This window comes from Coregonus clupeaformis, chromosome 26 (genome assembly GCF_020615455.1).
Source record: "Coregonus clupeaformis isolate EN_2021a chromosome 26, ASM2061545v1, whole genome shotgun sequence".
NCBI lineage: Eukaryota > Metazoa > Chordata > Actinopteri > Salmoniformes > Salmonidae > Coregonus > Coregonus clupeaformis.
The window spans coordinates 30,757,411-30,771,631 of NC_059217.1; the positions used below are offsets into that span (position 1 = coordinate 30,757,411).

Here is a 14,221-nt window from a genome sequence, read left to right on the forward strand (position 1 = left end):
GGGAGCCATCCGGCTGGACAATCTGCTGTCCTCCTCATCGGGAGGGGGATTGTGCGATAAACCTTCGGGTAGACGCTGTACCTCCCAGGAGTCATGTGTATCCCCTGTCGCAGACTGAAATGGAGGCTATGGAAATATACATCACTGAGTCCCTGCGCCAGGGGTATATACACGTCCCTCCACTTCACCTGCCTCCTCGAGTTTCTTCTTTGTGAAGAAGAAAGATGGCGGTTTACGCCCGTGCATTGATTATCGACCAATGAATAATGTGACGGTACGATTTAGTTATCCTCTTCCCCTCATTCCTTCAGTGATTGAGTCAATGCATGGGGCCTGTTTTTTCACCAAATTAGACCTCAGGAGTGCCTACAACCTGGTGCATATTCAGGAAGGGGATGAGTGGAAAACAGCATTCAGCACAACCTCGGGGCATTATGAATACCTGGTGATGCCCTACGGTTTGATGAATGTTCCATCCGTTTTCCAGTCCTTTGTGAACGAGGTGTTTCGGGACATGCTTGGTCGTGGTGTGGTGGTCTTTCATCGATGACATCCTGGTCTATTCCGCTATGCGCGCCGAGCATGTGTCCCTGGTTCGCAAAGTACTGGTCCGATTGCTGGAAAATGATATTTATGCCATGGTAGAGAAGTGTGAGTTTTTCCAGCAGTCAATCTCCTTCCTCAGATATCGCTTTACCACCACAGGTGTGGAGATGGAGGGAGACCGCATTGCAGCCGTGCGTAATTGGCCGACTCCAACCACGGTAAAGGAGGTGCAGCACTTCCTTGGCTTTGCCAACTACTATCAAAGGTTTATTCTGGGTTTTGGCAAGGTCGCAGCTCTCATTACCTCCTTGTTGAAGGGTGGGCCGTCCCAGCTCCGCTGGTCTGCTGAGGCTGATTTGGCATTGAGTAGATTGCGGGGTCTGTTCACCTCAGCCCCGGTACTGGCTCATCCCGATCCATCACTACTGTTCGTAGTGGAGGTGGATGCGTCCGAGGTAGGGATAGGAGCGGTCTTATCCCAACGCTCGGGCATGCCACCCAAGCTCTGCCCCTGTGCCTTCTTTTCTAAGAAGCTCAGCTCGGCGGAGCAGAACTACGGCGTTGGTGATCGGGAGCTGTTGGCTGTTGTCCGAGCTTTGACGGTGTGGAGACACTGGCGACATCGCACTGTCTCGGCTGTATGACACAGAGGATAGGCCCAGAGACAACACCCCCATACTCCCGGCCTCATGCATTGTGGCGCCAGTAGTATGGGCGATGGACGCAGATATAGCGCAGGCATTACGCACAGATCCATCTCCACCGCAGTGTCCAACTGGGCTGCAGTACGTGCCTGCGCTTATCCGGGCACACACGTCACCCTCCTCTGGTCATCCAGGTATCGGTCGTACAATGCGCTGCCTGACCGAGAAGTACTGGTGGCCTACCTTGGCTAAGAACGTGAGGGTGTATGTTTCCTCATGCTCAGTGTGCGCCCAGAGTAAGGCACCTAGGCACCTCCCAGCGGGTAAGCTACAATCTTTACCAGTTCTACAACAACCATGGTCTCACCTGAGTATTGATTTTCTCACTGATCTTCCCCCCTCCCAAGGTAACACCACGATCCTGGTCGTTGTGGACCGCTTTTCAAAGTCCTGCCGCCTCCTTCCTCTGCCCGGTCTCCCCACGACCCTACAAACTGCGGAGGCTCTGTTTACTCACGTCTTCCGGCACTACGGGGTACCAGAGGATATAGTGTCCGACCAAGGTCCCCAGTTCACATCTAGAGTCTGGAAGGCGTTCATGGAACATCTGGGGGTCTCGGTCAGCCTGACCTCTGGTATTCACCCGAGAGCAATGGGCAGGTGGAAAGGGTGAATCAAGATGTGGGTAGGTTCCTTCCGGACCTACTGTCAGGACCGGCCGGGGGAGTGGTCGGTGTTCCATGCCATGAGCAGAATATGCTCAGAACTCTCTCCGCCACTCCTCCACTAACCTAACACCCTTCCAATGTGTTTTGGGGTATCAACTGCTCCTGGCACCGTGGCACCAGAGCCAGACCGCGGCTCCCGCGGTGGATGACTGGTTTCGGCGTGCGGAGGAGACTTGGGACGCTGCCCACGTTCGCCTCCAGTGCACCGTGCGTTGTCAGAAGGCCAACGCTGACCGCCACCGGAGTTTTGTTGTGAGAGCATGTAGCTCGGTTGAGCTACATTTCACTGTGTATTTGCCAAGGTGGATGTTTTCCCTTGTACATTTTCGTTTGACACTTGGGGCATTTGATTTATGCAAATGATTAAACTCTGGACTTCGGTATTTTACCTCCTGCAACCTGACTCCTTCTTTCACACCTCGTCACAGGTGTGGCCTCTTAAAGAAGAAGTTACAGGTCTGTGAGAGCCAGAAATCTTGCTTGTTTGTAGGTGACCAAATACTTATTTTCCACCATAATTTGCAAATAAATTCATAAAAAATCCTACAATGTGATTATCTGGATTTTTTTTTCTCATTTTGTCTGTCATAGTTGACGTGTACCTATGATGAAAATTACAGGCCTCTCTCATCTTTTTAAGTGGGAGAACTTGCACAATTGGTGGCTGACTAAATACTTTTTTCCCCACTGTATGACAAACTGACTTGTTGGAAAGGTGGCATCCTATGACGGTGCCATGTTGAAAGTCGCTGAGCTCTTCAGTAAGGCCATTCTACTGCCATTGTTTGTCTATGGAGATTGCATGGCGGTGTGCTCGATTTTATACATCTATGACTAGGGAAAAGGAGTGGAAAAATATGATTTCTTTCTTTCAGCATCTTGAAAGAATGTGAACGCTCAGTTAGATACCGTCTGAAGAGGTGCTATCTTTATCAGCATCATAAAAGCTGATAGTATTTAAACCACATAAAATATGTATCCAAGCCAAACTGATGTCATTTTGAAATGTTGCAGAGAAAATCATTCACTTTTTTTTTTGTTATTGCATTTTCTCCCTGGTCCTAAACATCTGCTCCGCGAAAGAAGTTGACAGAGAAACTTTACCGATGTCAACTAGATTGAAGCATTCATTCTATCAATCTATAACATTATTCTGTTGAGCAAGGGTTTATTTAGTCTTCTAGGGCAACATAATGACAGAAGGGAAACTACATGTATCTAATTATAGACAAGTTGACTAACAAATAGCCTACCAAAATGTCGGAAATTATAAGCAGAAACTAAATTAGGCAAAATAAATCCTGCACCCCCTGTCAAAAAATTGTTCCGCTGTCTTTGACTGTAGCCTACAGCGCATTTTCTATATTAGCGGGTTAGGGTCGGGTGCGGGCCTCAGATTTTCACTTTATCACATATAGTCACATGGTTGCAGATGGGTTATTAGCAATTGTGGTCGGGTGCTGGTAAACAAACAGCTGACCCTCACACCGCTAATACACGCACGCACGCACACACACACACACACACACACACACACACACACACACACACACACACACACACACACACACACACACACACACACACACACACACAGACTTCCATGACTCTGCTCCCTCCCTCCTTCCTTCTTTCCATTCCTCCATTCCTCTCTTCCCCCTCTTTCTAAACCCTCCCTCCCTCCTTTCTCCTTCTCTCAGTATTGTCACTCTAGTCTAGACGGTTCAAACGGTCTCCTCATCACTGTGTTTTCCGGTCATAAATCTCTGGAACACACCATGACCACACATTCCCCTCGATGGGTATACCACAACACCCCTGCCTGCTCGCCCGTGCCTCTAGCACAACCCTTACTCCCCTGCCCCCTACTCCACTGCGCCCCTCTATCTCTCCACACTGAGGGGGGCAGGAGCTGGAGCATGACTTAACATTTACAGGTTTATATAAACTCCCACCCAGTCATCTGAGGGACACATGTTTCTAAGAGAACATCTTAGTAGGACAAAGGTTAACAGACAGAGAGACCAGGCCATAGTAGCTACAGAGAGACCATGAGAGACAGAGAGAGACCAGGCCACATAGTACTCGTAGCACCTATGCCTAAAAATAGATGTGTGTTGAACTGAGAAAGTAAAGTATGAGCACATGTGCGAGTTGTGATTTATAGCAAAAACAATTGCTGCCGTGGCTATTTTCAAAGTATTTCTGCCATTTTGTTTCATAGCTGGTAGCTAATCACATAAAGAAGTACAAATCCAATATAGCTATCCCACCCCAAGCAGCAACAGTGCCTGGGGGGCTTTGCACACTGTGACTGAAGTGCTGAAAGATTCATTTTTAGAAGCAGCGCACAGGCATAGAAGTTGGTCAAATTTACCCGAAAGTCTACTAAAGAGTGACTTTGTCCTCTTGACTATTTACATTGTTTTGTTAACACGCTACGTTGTTTTTCAATGTTAGTTTGAGCTTGATCAACTGCTAGCGAAGAGAGACATTGGAGAATCTCATCTCTCACAGTCAGTAGTGATGTGCAGTTCGCCGAACGATTTGTTCTTTTTAATGACTATTTGTATTGACTCGAGAGTCATGATTCGTTTTTCTGAGTGACTCGTATGTTTTAGTTGTTCGTTTGACCTGCTGGCCGTAATGAGTCCTACAGCAGGACTGATACACGCTCCTCCGGCTCAGCAGCTCCAGAGATGTGCTCTGACCAACAACTGTCTGTCATAAATGCATGCAGGAAATTAAGTCACGCTGCAGGCAGCATAGAGAATAAAAATCAGTTTAGAACTGATCATTGATAACATGGTTCAAGAATCAATGCAATTAATGTATTATTGAATATTATGATGGACACAGCTTTGTATAACCAAATGTGGCCTATATTGTTTAAAACACACTTTTACAAGTCTCAGTCACAAAAGACAGCACAAATAAGCCCCCTATGGTGAACAACATGTCAATGAAAGGCTTGTAGAATCATGACTCTTTCGAGTTTTCAGTTCATCGTTCGCTGATAGGGGGTCCTACATGCTCTGGGCATTACTGGCTCAAATGAACAAAATGAGTCTAAAGATTTGTTCTTTTGACTGAACGAGTCAAAAAGATCAGAGTCAGTAAAAAGAACCAAACTTTCCATCACTAACAGACAGATATGCGAGTCCCATCGTTACAACGGTAACGGCCCGCCCATTAAAGGGGCAGCTAAACATTTTTGTCTCACCTAAGTGACTCAAATGTTTAGTATATTGAGCATGGAACACTTTATTCATCAACTTTTAGTAATTTCTTATCATAAAAAACACTCTTCCTCAAAATACTTTCATTGTGCTCCTAAATTTCTTTGTGTGCTCCTTACTTTTTCAATTTAGGAACACGTGCTCCTTGTAAAATAAAATCAGCATAGAGCCCTGACTAGTAGGTTACTGCCATAGTAGCTACAGCCCCAATCTAACCACACTCTCTCCAACCAAACCAGACTGATACTGAGCATCGAATTCAATTCACATATCCAACTGTTATACATGTCACTGCGTATACAGTATGTGTGTGTGTGTGAGTGTGTGTGTTTGTGTATGCCCCTGTACATGTATATATGTGCGTGCGCATGTGCGTGTGGTGGGTTCCAATGGTCTCTGAGTCACGGTGGTGTTAATGGGGGGTTATAATATGACTCATTCCATTTCTCGGAATCGTCAGAGACCATTTCTTAGACCTTCCGTCCCTGGGAAGTGGGATGATAGGGGTATTTACTGGGTTGGATTGATGTATGTGTGTGTGTGTGTGTACCACCCCCCTCCCTCCGTCCAGTAGGCTGTTGCATCATATCCTCTCCGTATGGATAATATGTATTGTCATAAAATGTAATGTATTTACAATTGTTTTTAAGCATATTGTATGCCCAACACAGACCCAGCATTCTGCAAATATTGGATATATTTTCTACACCCTCTATTCTTTGTCGGTGTCTAGACCATGGGTGGCCAACGTCTGTCCCTCCGCAGACATTAAGAACAACACCAGTGGTAGTTTCTGTGTGTTCTCTGGTGAGACCTACCCATCTTCACCCTCACCAAAACACTAGCTCTCTCTCCTCTCCACCAGATTCATGCCAGCCGCACTCCTCCTCCACCACATCTTGTGTCACACACAGGCTCAGACCACGCTCACATTCTCTATCGCTCTCTCTCAAACACACACTCACTTAAAGGGACATTTCAAAAATGTTCTACCTAATATTCGTAATCTCCAGCACCACCCCAACATCAACATACTGTATGTGAGAAATTCTTTCTATGTGTTGTAGTAAGAAATATAGAGGAAGATAAGTGTTCCCAATTACATCATCAACCAATTAGTAGACAATTAGTAGGCAATAAATAGGCAACGCCTACTCATAATTGGTTAAAATCACGATGCATACTGATGTTGTCATTGGAAACACATCTTCCTCTATCTTTTTTACTACAAAACATAGAATAGCGGCATTTTCACATATATTGATGTTGGGGTGGTGCTGGAGATGATGAATATGAAGATGACATTTTTTGAAAATGTTCTTTAACAAACCCATTTGCGGTTCCTACACTTCACAAAATGCTGGGTTGTTTGGTTGACCCCCCAACTGCTGGATTGCAGGTGTTGGGTCATTAGTTGGATTGTTTTCTTTAAAAACGTTTGGGTTATTGGTGCTGGGTTATTGAGATATGATCCAGTGGGTCAGATCAAAAGACTGGAGGCGTAGTTTAGTTGGGACATGGCTTTCAGATAGTTCTTTTTAGCCACCCATGAGCGTTAATGTAATTCCTGTTAATCTGTTCTGTTGTATAGTCATCACATGTTAAGATCAAACATTTAAGACCCAGCTGCTTGGGCAACCCAGCATAGGAGTAAAAAACAACAACAACAACAACAACTGATTAACCCATTATTAGGTAATCCCAAATTGTTGGGTTATTAACACAACCCAACTGGCTGGGTCAAAAATAACCCAGCGTGTGTTCTGTCCAATATTTACTCAAGTTGTTTTTAACCCAGAATTGGTTAGAGTGTAGTGAGTCAGCAGAGTGCAGTTGTCGCTGTAATACCTTGTTATTATTTATGTTGATAATGTTATTGATGTTTCTGTTATGGTAACCTCAAAGAATGCCGTGGGGGGCCTGGGCGAGGTTTCTTTCAGAAGCCTGTTTAGTGAGTGAGTGGTGAGTGAGTGAGTGGTGAGTGAGTGAGTGTGTGTGTGTGTGTGTATGTGTGTGTGTGTGTACAATACCCTTAAGCAGAGTGAGACTCACCTGTTTTTTCTTGTAGAAGCCTTTTTTGTCGCAGTTGGGGATGCGGAAGCCTCTGGGGTTGAGCACATTGGAGATTTTAAGACTGTTCAGAATGCTCTCCATCTCTCGCCTGCATGGTCCCTGCATACATAGCACACAACACCTCAATAGAACTGTACTAACACCATACTAACACAGTACTAACACGGCACATAACACCTCTATAAAACTGTACTAACATTGTACTAACACAGTACTAACACTGTAGTAACACAGTACAACATGAGTGTGTCAGTAAACAGGTGAGGGGAGGGGGTGGGTCTGTGTGTGTCAGTAAACAGGTGAGGGGAGGGGGTGGGTCTGTGTGTGTCAGTAAACAGGTGAGGGGAGGGGGTGGGTCTGTGTGTGTCAGTAAACAGGTGAGGGGAGGGGGTGGGTCTGTGTGTGTCAGTAAAAAGGTGAGGGGAGGGGGGTGGGTCTGTGTGTGTCAGTAAACAGGTGAGGGGAGGGGGTGGGTCTGTGTGTGTGTGTCAGTAAAAAGGTGAGGGGAGGGGGTGGGTCTGTGTGTGTCAGTAAACAGGTGAGGGGGGGGGTGGGTCTGTGTGTGTGTGTCAGTAAAAGGTGAGGGGAGGGGGTGGGTCTGTGTGTGTCAGTAAACAGGTGAGGGGAGGGGGTGGGTCTGTGTGTGTCAGTAAACAGGTGAGGGGAGGGGGTGGGTCTGTGTGTGTCAGTAAACAGGTGAGGGGAGGGGGGGGGTCTGTGTGTGTCAGTAAACAGGTGAGGGAGGGGGTGGGTCTGTGTGTGTCAGTAAACAGGTGAGGGGAGGGGGTGGGTCTGTGTGTGTGTGTCAGTAAAAAGGTGAGGGGGAGGGGTGGGTCTGTGTGTGTCAGTAAACAGGTGAGGGGAGGGGGTGGGTCTGTGTGTGTCAGTAAACAGGTGAGGGGAGGGGGTGGGTCTGTGTGTGTCAGTAAACAGGTGGGTCTCTGTATGTGTGGGGAAGGTCATTTGTACAGTATGTGAGAGATAGGGGTGGTAGGTATTAGTTAAGTGTCTATATCCATGGCGCTAGACAGAGTCATTACTTACATACTCGGTCTCCCTCTTGTCCTCCAGGGAGAAGCTGGGCATGTTGGTTTTGACTCCCCCAGATACTGACTCCACCTTGTAGCTCTGGCTCTTCTTATTCTGCTCCTTCTGGATCACATCCAGCTTGGTGTGCAGCGGCGGTTTGGCCTCTATCGGCCCTCGGTGTCCGCCGCCTCTGCCTTCCACAACAACCACACCCGCCGCCATGGTCGTCATCATGGTGACGTTGGCACGCCACTCTTCCCCCACCCCCACCTGCTCCCTGCCAGCGTTATCTGTCAAAACAACAGGAAATTATGTCATGGTTTAGAGAAGTCCAAAAAGCTTGAGGGTGAATGTGTGTTTTTAGATTGTAATAGAGTATGGTCTGTGTATTGGTAAGGAGACGGAACACGTGGGCCTCCCGAGTCGTGCAGGGGTCTAAGGCACTGCATCGCAGTGCTTGAAGCGTCACTACAGACCCGGTTCGAGCCCAGGCTGTGTCACAACCGTCCGTGACCGGGAGTCCCATAGGGCGGCGCACAATTGGCCCAGTGTCGTCCGGTTTAGGGGAGGGTTTGGCCAGGGGGCTTTACTTGGCTCATTGTGCTCTAGTGACTCCTTGTGGCGGGCCGGGCACCTGCAGGCTGACTTCGGTTGAGCGGTGTTTCTTCTGACACATTGGTGCAGCTGGCTTCCGAGTTAAGCGAGCAGGTGTTAAGTAGCGCGGTTTGGCGGGTCATTTTTCGGAGGACGCATGACTCGACCTTCGCCTCTCCCGAGCCTTTTGGGGAGTTGCAGCGATCAGACAAGATCGCAATTGGATATCACGAAATTGGGGAGAAAAAGGAGGTAATAAAAAATAACATTTAAAAAAGGAGACGGAACACCATTATATTAGCTCGAGGAAAATCTTTGCTGAGATTATGGTGCTTTCGGATGCTATCTGAGTTTTCACATACACATCTACAAACATCTACAGAGCAGAGCAGGCTCACAGCCAGAGAGAGAGAGAGAGAGAGATGCAGAATTCTGCAAAAAAAATCCTCTGTGCACAATGTAAAACACCAAATAATGCATGCAGAGCAGAATTAGGCCGATACCCGCCAATTATCAAAATCCAGAAAAGTGCCGTTAAATTCTACAACCACCTAAAAGGAAGCTATTCCCAAACCTTCCATAACAAAGCCATCACCTACAGAGAGATGAACCTGGAGAAGAGTCCCCTAAGCAAGCTGGTCCTGGGGCTCTGTTCACAAACACAAACAGACCCCACAGAGCCCCAGGACAGCAACACAATTAGACCCAACCAAATCATGAGAATAAAACATTATAATTACTTGACACATTGGAAAGAATTAACAAAAAAACAGAGCAAACTAGAATGCTATGTGGCCCTAAACAGAGAATACACAGTGGCAGAATACCTGACCATTGTGACTGACCCAAACTTAAGGAAAGCTTTGACTATGTACAGACTCAGTGAGCATAGCCTTGCTATTGAGAAAGGCCACCGTAGGCAGACCTGGCTCTCAAGAGAAGACAGGCTATGTGCACACTGCCCACAAAATGAGGTGGAAACTGAGCTGCACTTCCTAACCTCCTGCCAAATGTATGACCATATTAGAGACACATATTTCCCTCAGATTACACAGATCCACAAAGAGTTTGAAAACAAACTCAATTTTGATAAACTCCCATATCTATTGGGTGAAATACCACAATGTGCCATCACAGCAGCAATATTTGTGACCTGTTGCCACAAGAAATGGGCAACCAGTGAAGAACAAACACCATTGTAAATACAACCCATATTTATTTAGATTTATTTTCCCTTTTGTACTTTAACTATTTGCACATAATATGATATTTGAAATGTCTTTATTATTTTGGAACTTTTGTGAGAGTAATGTTAACTGTTACTTTTTATTGTTTATTTCACTTTTGTTTATTATCTATTACACTTGCTTTGGCAATGTTAACATATGTTTCCCAGGCCAATAAAGCCCTTAAATTGAATTGAATTGAATTGAGAGAGAGAGAGCGACGGAAAAAGAAAGTGAGAGCGAGAGAGTTAAGGAGAGAGAAAGAGGTAGAGAAACATCAGGGGGCAGAGAGAGTAGAGAGAGAGAGAGAGAGAGAGAGAGAGAGAGAGAGAGAGCGAGAGAGAGAGAGAGAGTGAGAGAGAGAGAGAGAGAGAGAGAGAGAGCGAGAGAGAGAGAGAGAGAGAGAGAGAGAGAGGAACTCAGCCGCTCGCTCCTGATATTTATAGACCACATCTCTGGCAAAGATTCCTGACAAATCGTTAAAGACAGAGCAGAGGAGAGCCCAGACCACCTGACCGGGCCAGAAGGGGAGAGAGGAGGGGGGGAGAGGAGGAGAGGGGTTTAAACACCGGTCCCTAATTATAGGAAAGGGACGAACTATCCACCACATGACCATGGTCAGCCATCAACCACAGGACGGCACAGTCACTGGACCCCACTACTCAACCGGAGACCAGGGGCCTCATTTATAACCGTTGAGTAAATTTCACACTACATTTCTGTGTTCGCCATTTCTGAGTCTGCGTACGTACAAAAATATTGAGATTTATAAACTTGGATCACACCATACATTCACATGTTTCCAGTTATAAATCAGACCTGTCGTAAAACTGTGCACGTGTGAACCAGCATTAAAACTCTGGAAAGCGCCCTCCATTCACCTTTTATGGTGACAATAATGCCCTTTATTTGCTGTATATGGCTAATTTGGAACTATTGGCATTAGGCCACGGCATGCAAAAGACTAATTGTTGTTCAACATTTAGTTTATCAAGAGATTATTGGGTTTCTATGTCCTGCCTTGGTATAGGCTCTGAGATTAAATAGGCAATGATGTCACGCTCCTATCGCAGAGCAATACTGTAGCCTACCCATACTGTCAAATATTTTACATAATATTTTACATATTATTTTAGAATTTTTTTCTCGTTAGGGGGTATTTTACTGTCTCTATTTTACTGTCTTAATGTTTGAATCTTTAGCAGTAATTGATGCTGTATCTGGAAAAGGACTGTCAGTTTCTGAAAGAGAAAAAAATGGTAAATGGTTGTGGACCTGTCAGCAGAACATTTTAATTCAACAATATTTTGCATCGACTTTTCCCCCAACCTAAATACGATGGACTGTCCACGAATTCTGAAACATTGTATAGGGCAGGATACATTTTTTATTTATTACAGTTCTTACAGTGCATTTCATATGCCTACTTCAATGTACACGTTGTCAACTGTTCAGCTGTTCGACTGTATAACGGTGTTTCAAACCGCGCTGCCTATGATATGGCAAAACTTGAAATACATATAGCCTATCCATTTACTAGGCTACTAGGTCCAATTAAATGAGAGATGCGCATGGTAATTTGTTGTATGGACCCTTCGGGAATTTATTCTGCAATGGTTATGAAAATAAAATAAATAGGGAAAAGATTCCTATGTCTAATTACTTTAGATTAAACAAATAAAACGTATAGATTTTCCCCATTTGCACAAAAAACGTAGGCCTACTTGCCAGCTTGCAGTACAATATTTCAACCACTAGCAGATGCGCGTACGCATGGTCTAAAGTTTGCGGGGAGGTGAGTGCATTCTCACGTCAAGTATTGTTTTAAATAAATGCCTACTTTTGCATGACAACTGGCGCACGCACATTTTGGGGTATATTTTGTACGTACTCACAGTTTATAAATGAGGCCCCAGGACCTGGAGACACATACTGTATACACTCACGCACGCACACACACACACACACAAACTCTCCCTCTGCACATCTAGTCTAGAGCCCCTTGCCCGTGCAGTAAGTAACACAACAGAAACTAAGCACGTGAAAAATAAAGAATTGGCCAAATAATATATTTCCATACAAATGTATGTATTACAAATACATTTACAAACGTATGTCATGCATTAAAATATATTTTAAAATGCATAAAAAAATACATTTTATACATTCCCAATTACACTTTTGAGCAGAGCCCTATTGGCCTGTTTGCTAGGCTGGACAGTATGGGTGCGTCCCAAATAGCACCCTATTATCTATATAGTGCACTACTTTTGACCAGGGCCCATAGGGCATAGGGTGCCATTAGCACACAGGCCCTGTGCGGATAACCATCTGATGGCACACAGGGAAATAATGACAACGTTCGATCTGAACCTGGGATTCAAGGTCAACTCTGAAGCCAGCAGTGGGCTGAACACATTCAACTGGTCTTGGCAAATATACACACACACACACACATACCCATGCGCACAAGCACACACAAGCACATACGCAGGGTTGGGGAGTAACTGATTACATGTTATCTGATAGTGATACCACCAAAGATTTAACTGTAATCTGTTACATTACCAGCAAAGGTAACACTTTACAATAAGATTCCATTTGTAACAGGTTTCCAAAGGGTTTGTAATTACTTTATTAATGGTTATTTAAGCATTTATAAATGCATTATAAACCATTGATAAATGGGTTATAAAACATTTGTAAAAATAGTGTGATAGCCAGTCAGTGCTTGCCAAATAGTGCGCCACTATTTACCTCCAGCTATTAACCATTTATAAATGCACCTACAAATGTGTTTAATATTGAACCCTTATGTATCATCATGCAACCTTATTTTCAAAGCTTGCACAGTTAAACAATAATTATTTTCTCACTTTTGGGTGTGACGCATTGTTGCTCTGTCCCAGGAACAGAAATGGTTGGTTTTCAGACCAATGGTCAACTCCCATGATGTGTCTTGCCCCACATTTTAAACCCTGATGATGCATTGGTACACTTATTTATTCCAGGAATGAAGGCTTCATCTCAAGATCTCAAGCCATATTATTGGGGTGGTACACTGGTTTCTGAGAAATTCCCCTGACTTTGTGAGATCTGCCCATCTGTGAAACGCGCTTGAAATAATGACGACCTGGAATGTGCCCAGAATGTGTTGACACTGACATCATGTGACAGCGCCTAGTGAAGAATCCTGATGGACGTGGCTATGAGAAGTGTGCAAATGCCAGGCAGAAGAGATTACGCGAAATAAACGTTGTTCACAATATAGAAATGTTGACAATTTGTTTCACTTTTGAATATAGAACTTTTGCCAGATGATTTAGCACTCTGCTCAGCTAGCTGTCATCAAGGCAAGGGGTGGCTACTTTGAAGAATCTCAAATATAACATATATTTTGATTTGTTTAACACTTTTTTGGATACTACATGATTCCATATGTGTTATTTCATAGTTCTGATGTCTTCACTATTATTCTACAATGTAGAAAATAGTAAAAATAAAGAAAAACCCTGGAATGAGTAGGTGTGTCCAAACTTTTGACTGGTACTGTATATACTGACCCTTTATGGTCCCGCTTTAAATGACGTGCACTTTATAAAGCCTTGATAAAGCCTTTATAAACACCACACAAATAGGTTATTAACGTTCTGCTAATTTATGAAGGTTCTCTCATGATCCACAGGTTACTGTAGGGTGTGAGAGGTATTTAAATGGTTTGATGGAACTGCAAAGCTTCCATTTGTGTGTGTGTGTCAGAGCCACAATGATTTTGAGTAGTCCAACCTGAGACTACAACATTAGGTATTCCTCTTCTGTTCCAATGCTGGAGACCAGGGCTTGATTACTACCTGTTCCAGTGGTGCCAACATTTTGTGGCTGATCTTTCAGCGGGGGAACGGATGAACGTGTCAAAGACTGGGCCCAGCACTGCGTGGTATGGCTGGTTCCATTGTTGTGTGGGTGTTTGTGTACTGAGGAACATGTACCTTGGTTCCAGAAGAAAGCCACTTTCAATTTACTTACGTTGGTGGCTTTCATTTACATTTTAGTCATTTAGCAGACGCTCTTATCCAGAGCGACTTACAGGAGCAATTAGGGTTAAGTGCCTTGCTCAAGGGCACATCGACAGATTTTTCACC

At 44.8% G+C, this 14,221-nt stretch overlaps 1 protein-coding gene across 1 annotated transcript in view; it reads right to left on the reverse strand.

Annotated features, from left to right (window-relative positions):
- The window catches only part of LOC121540035 (insulin-like growth factor-binding protein 3), an 83,146-nt gene that overhangs the window by 38,405 nt on the left and 30,520 nt on the right, over nt 1-14,221 (reverse strand). The window contains exons 2-3 of the mRNA XM_041848682.2: nt 8,275-8,549; nt 7,210-7,329 (exon numbers count right to left, since the gene is read on the reverse strand). Coding sequence (XP_041704616.1) covers nt 7,210-7,329; nt 8,275-8,549 — 395 coding nt within the window. The remainder of the gene's footprint in view (nt 1-7,209; nt 7,330-8,274; nt 8,550-14,221) is intronic.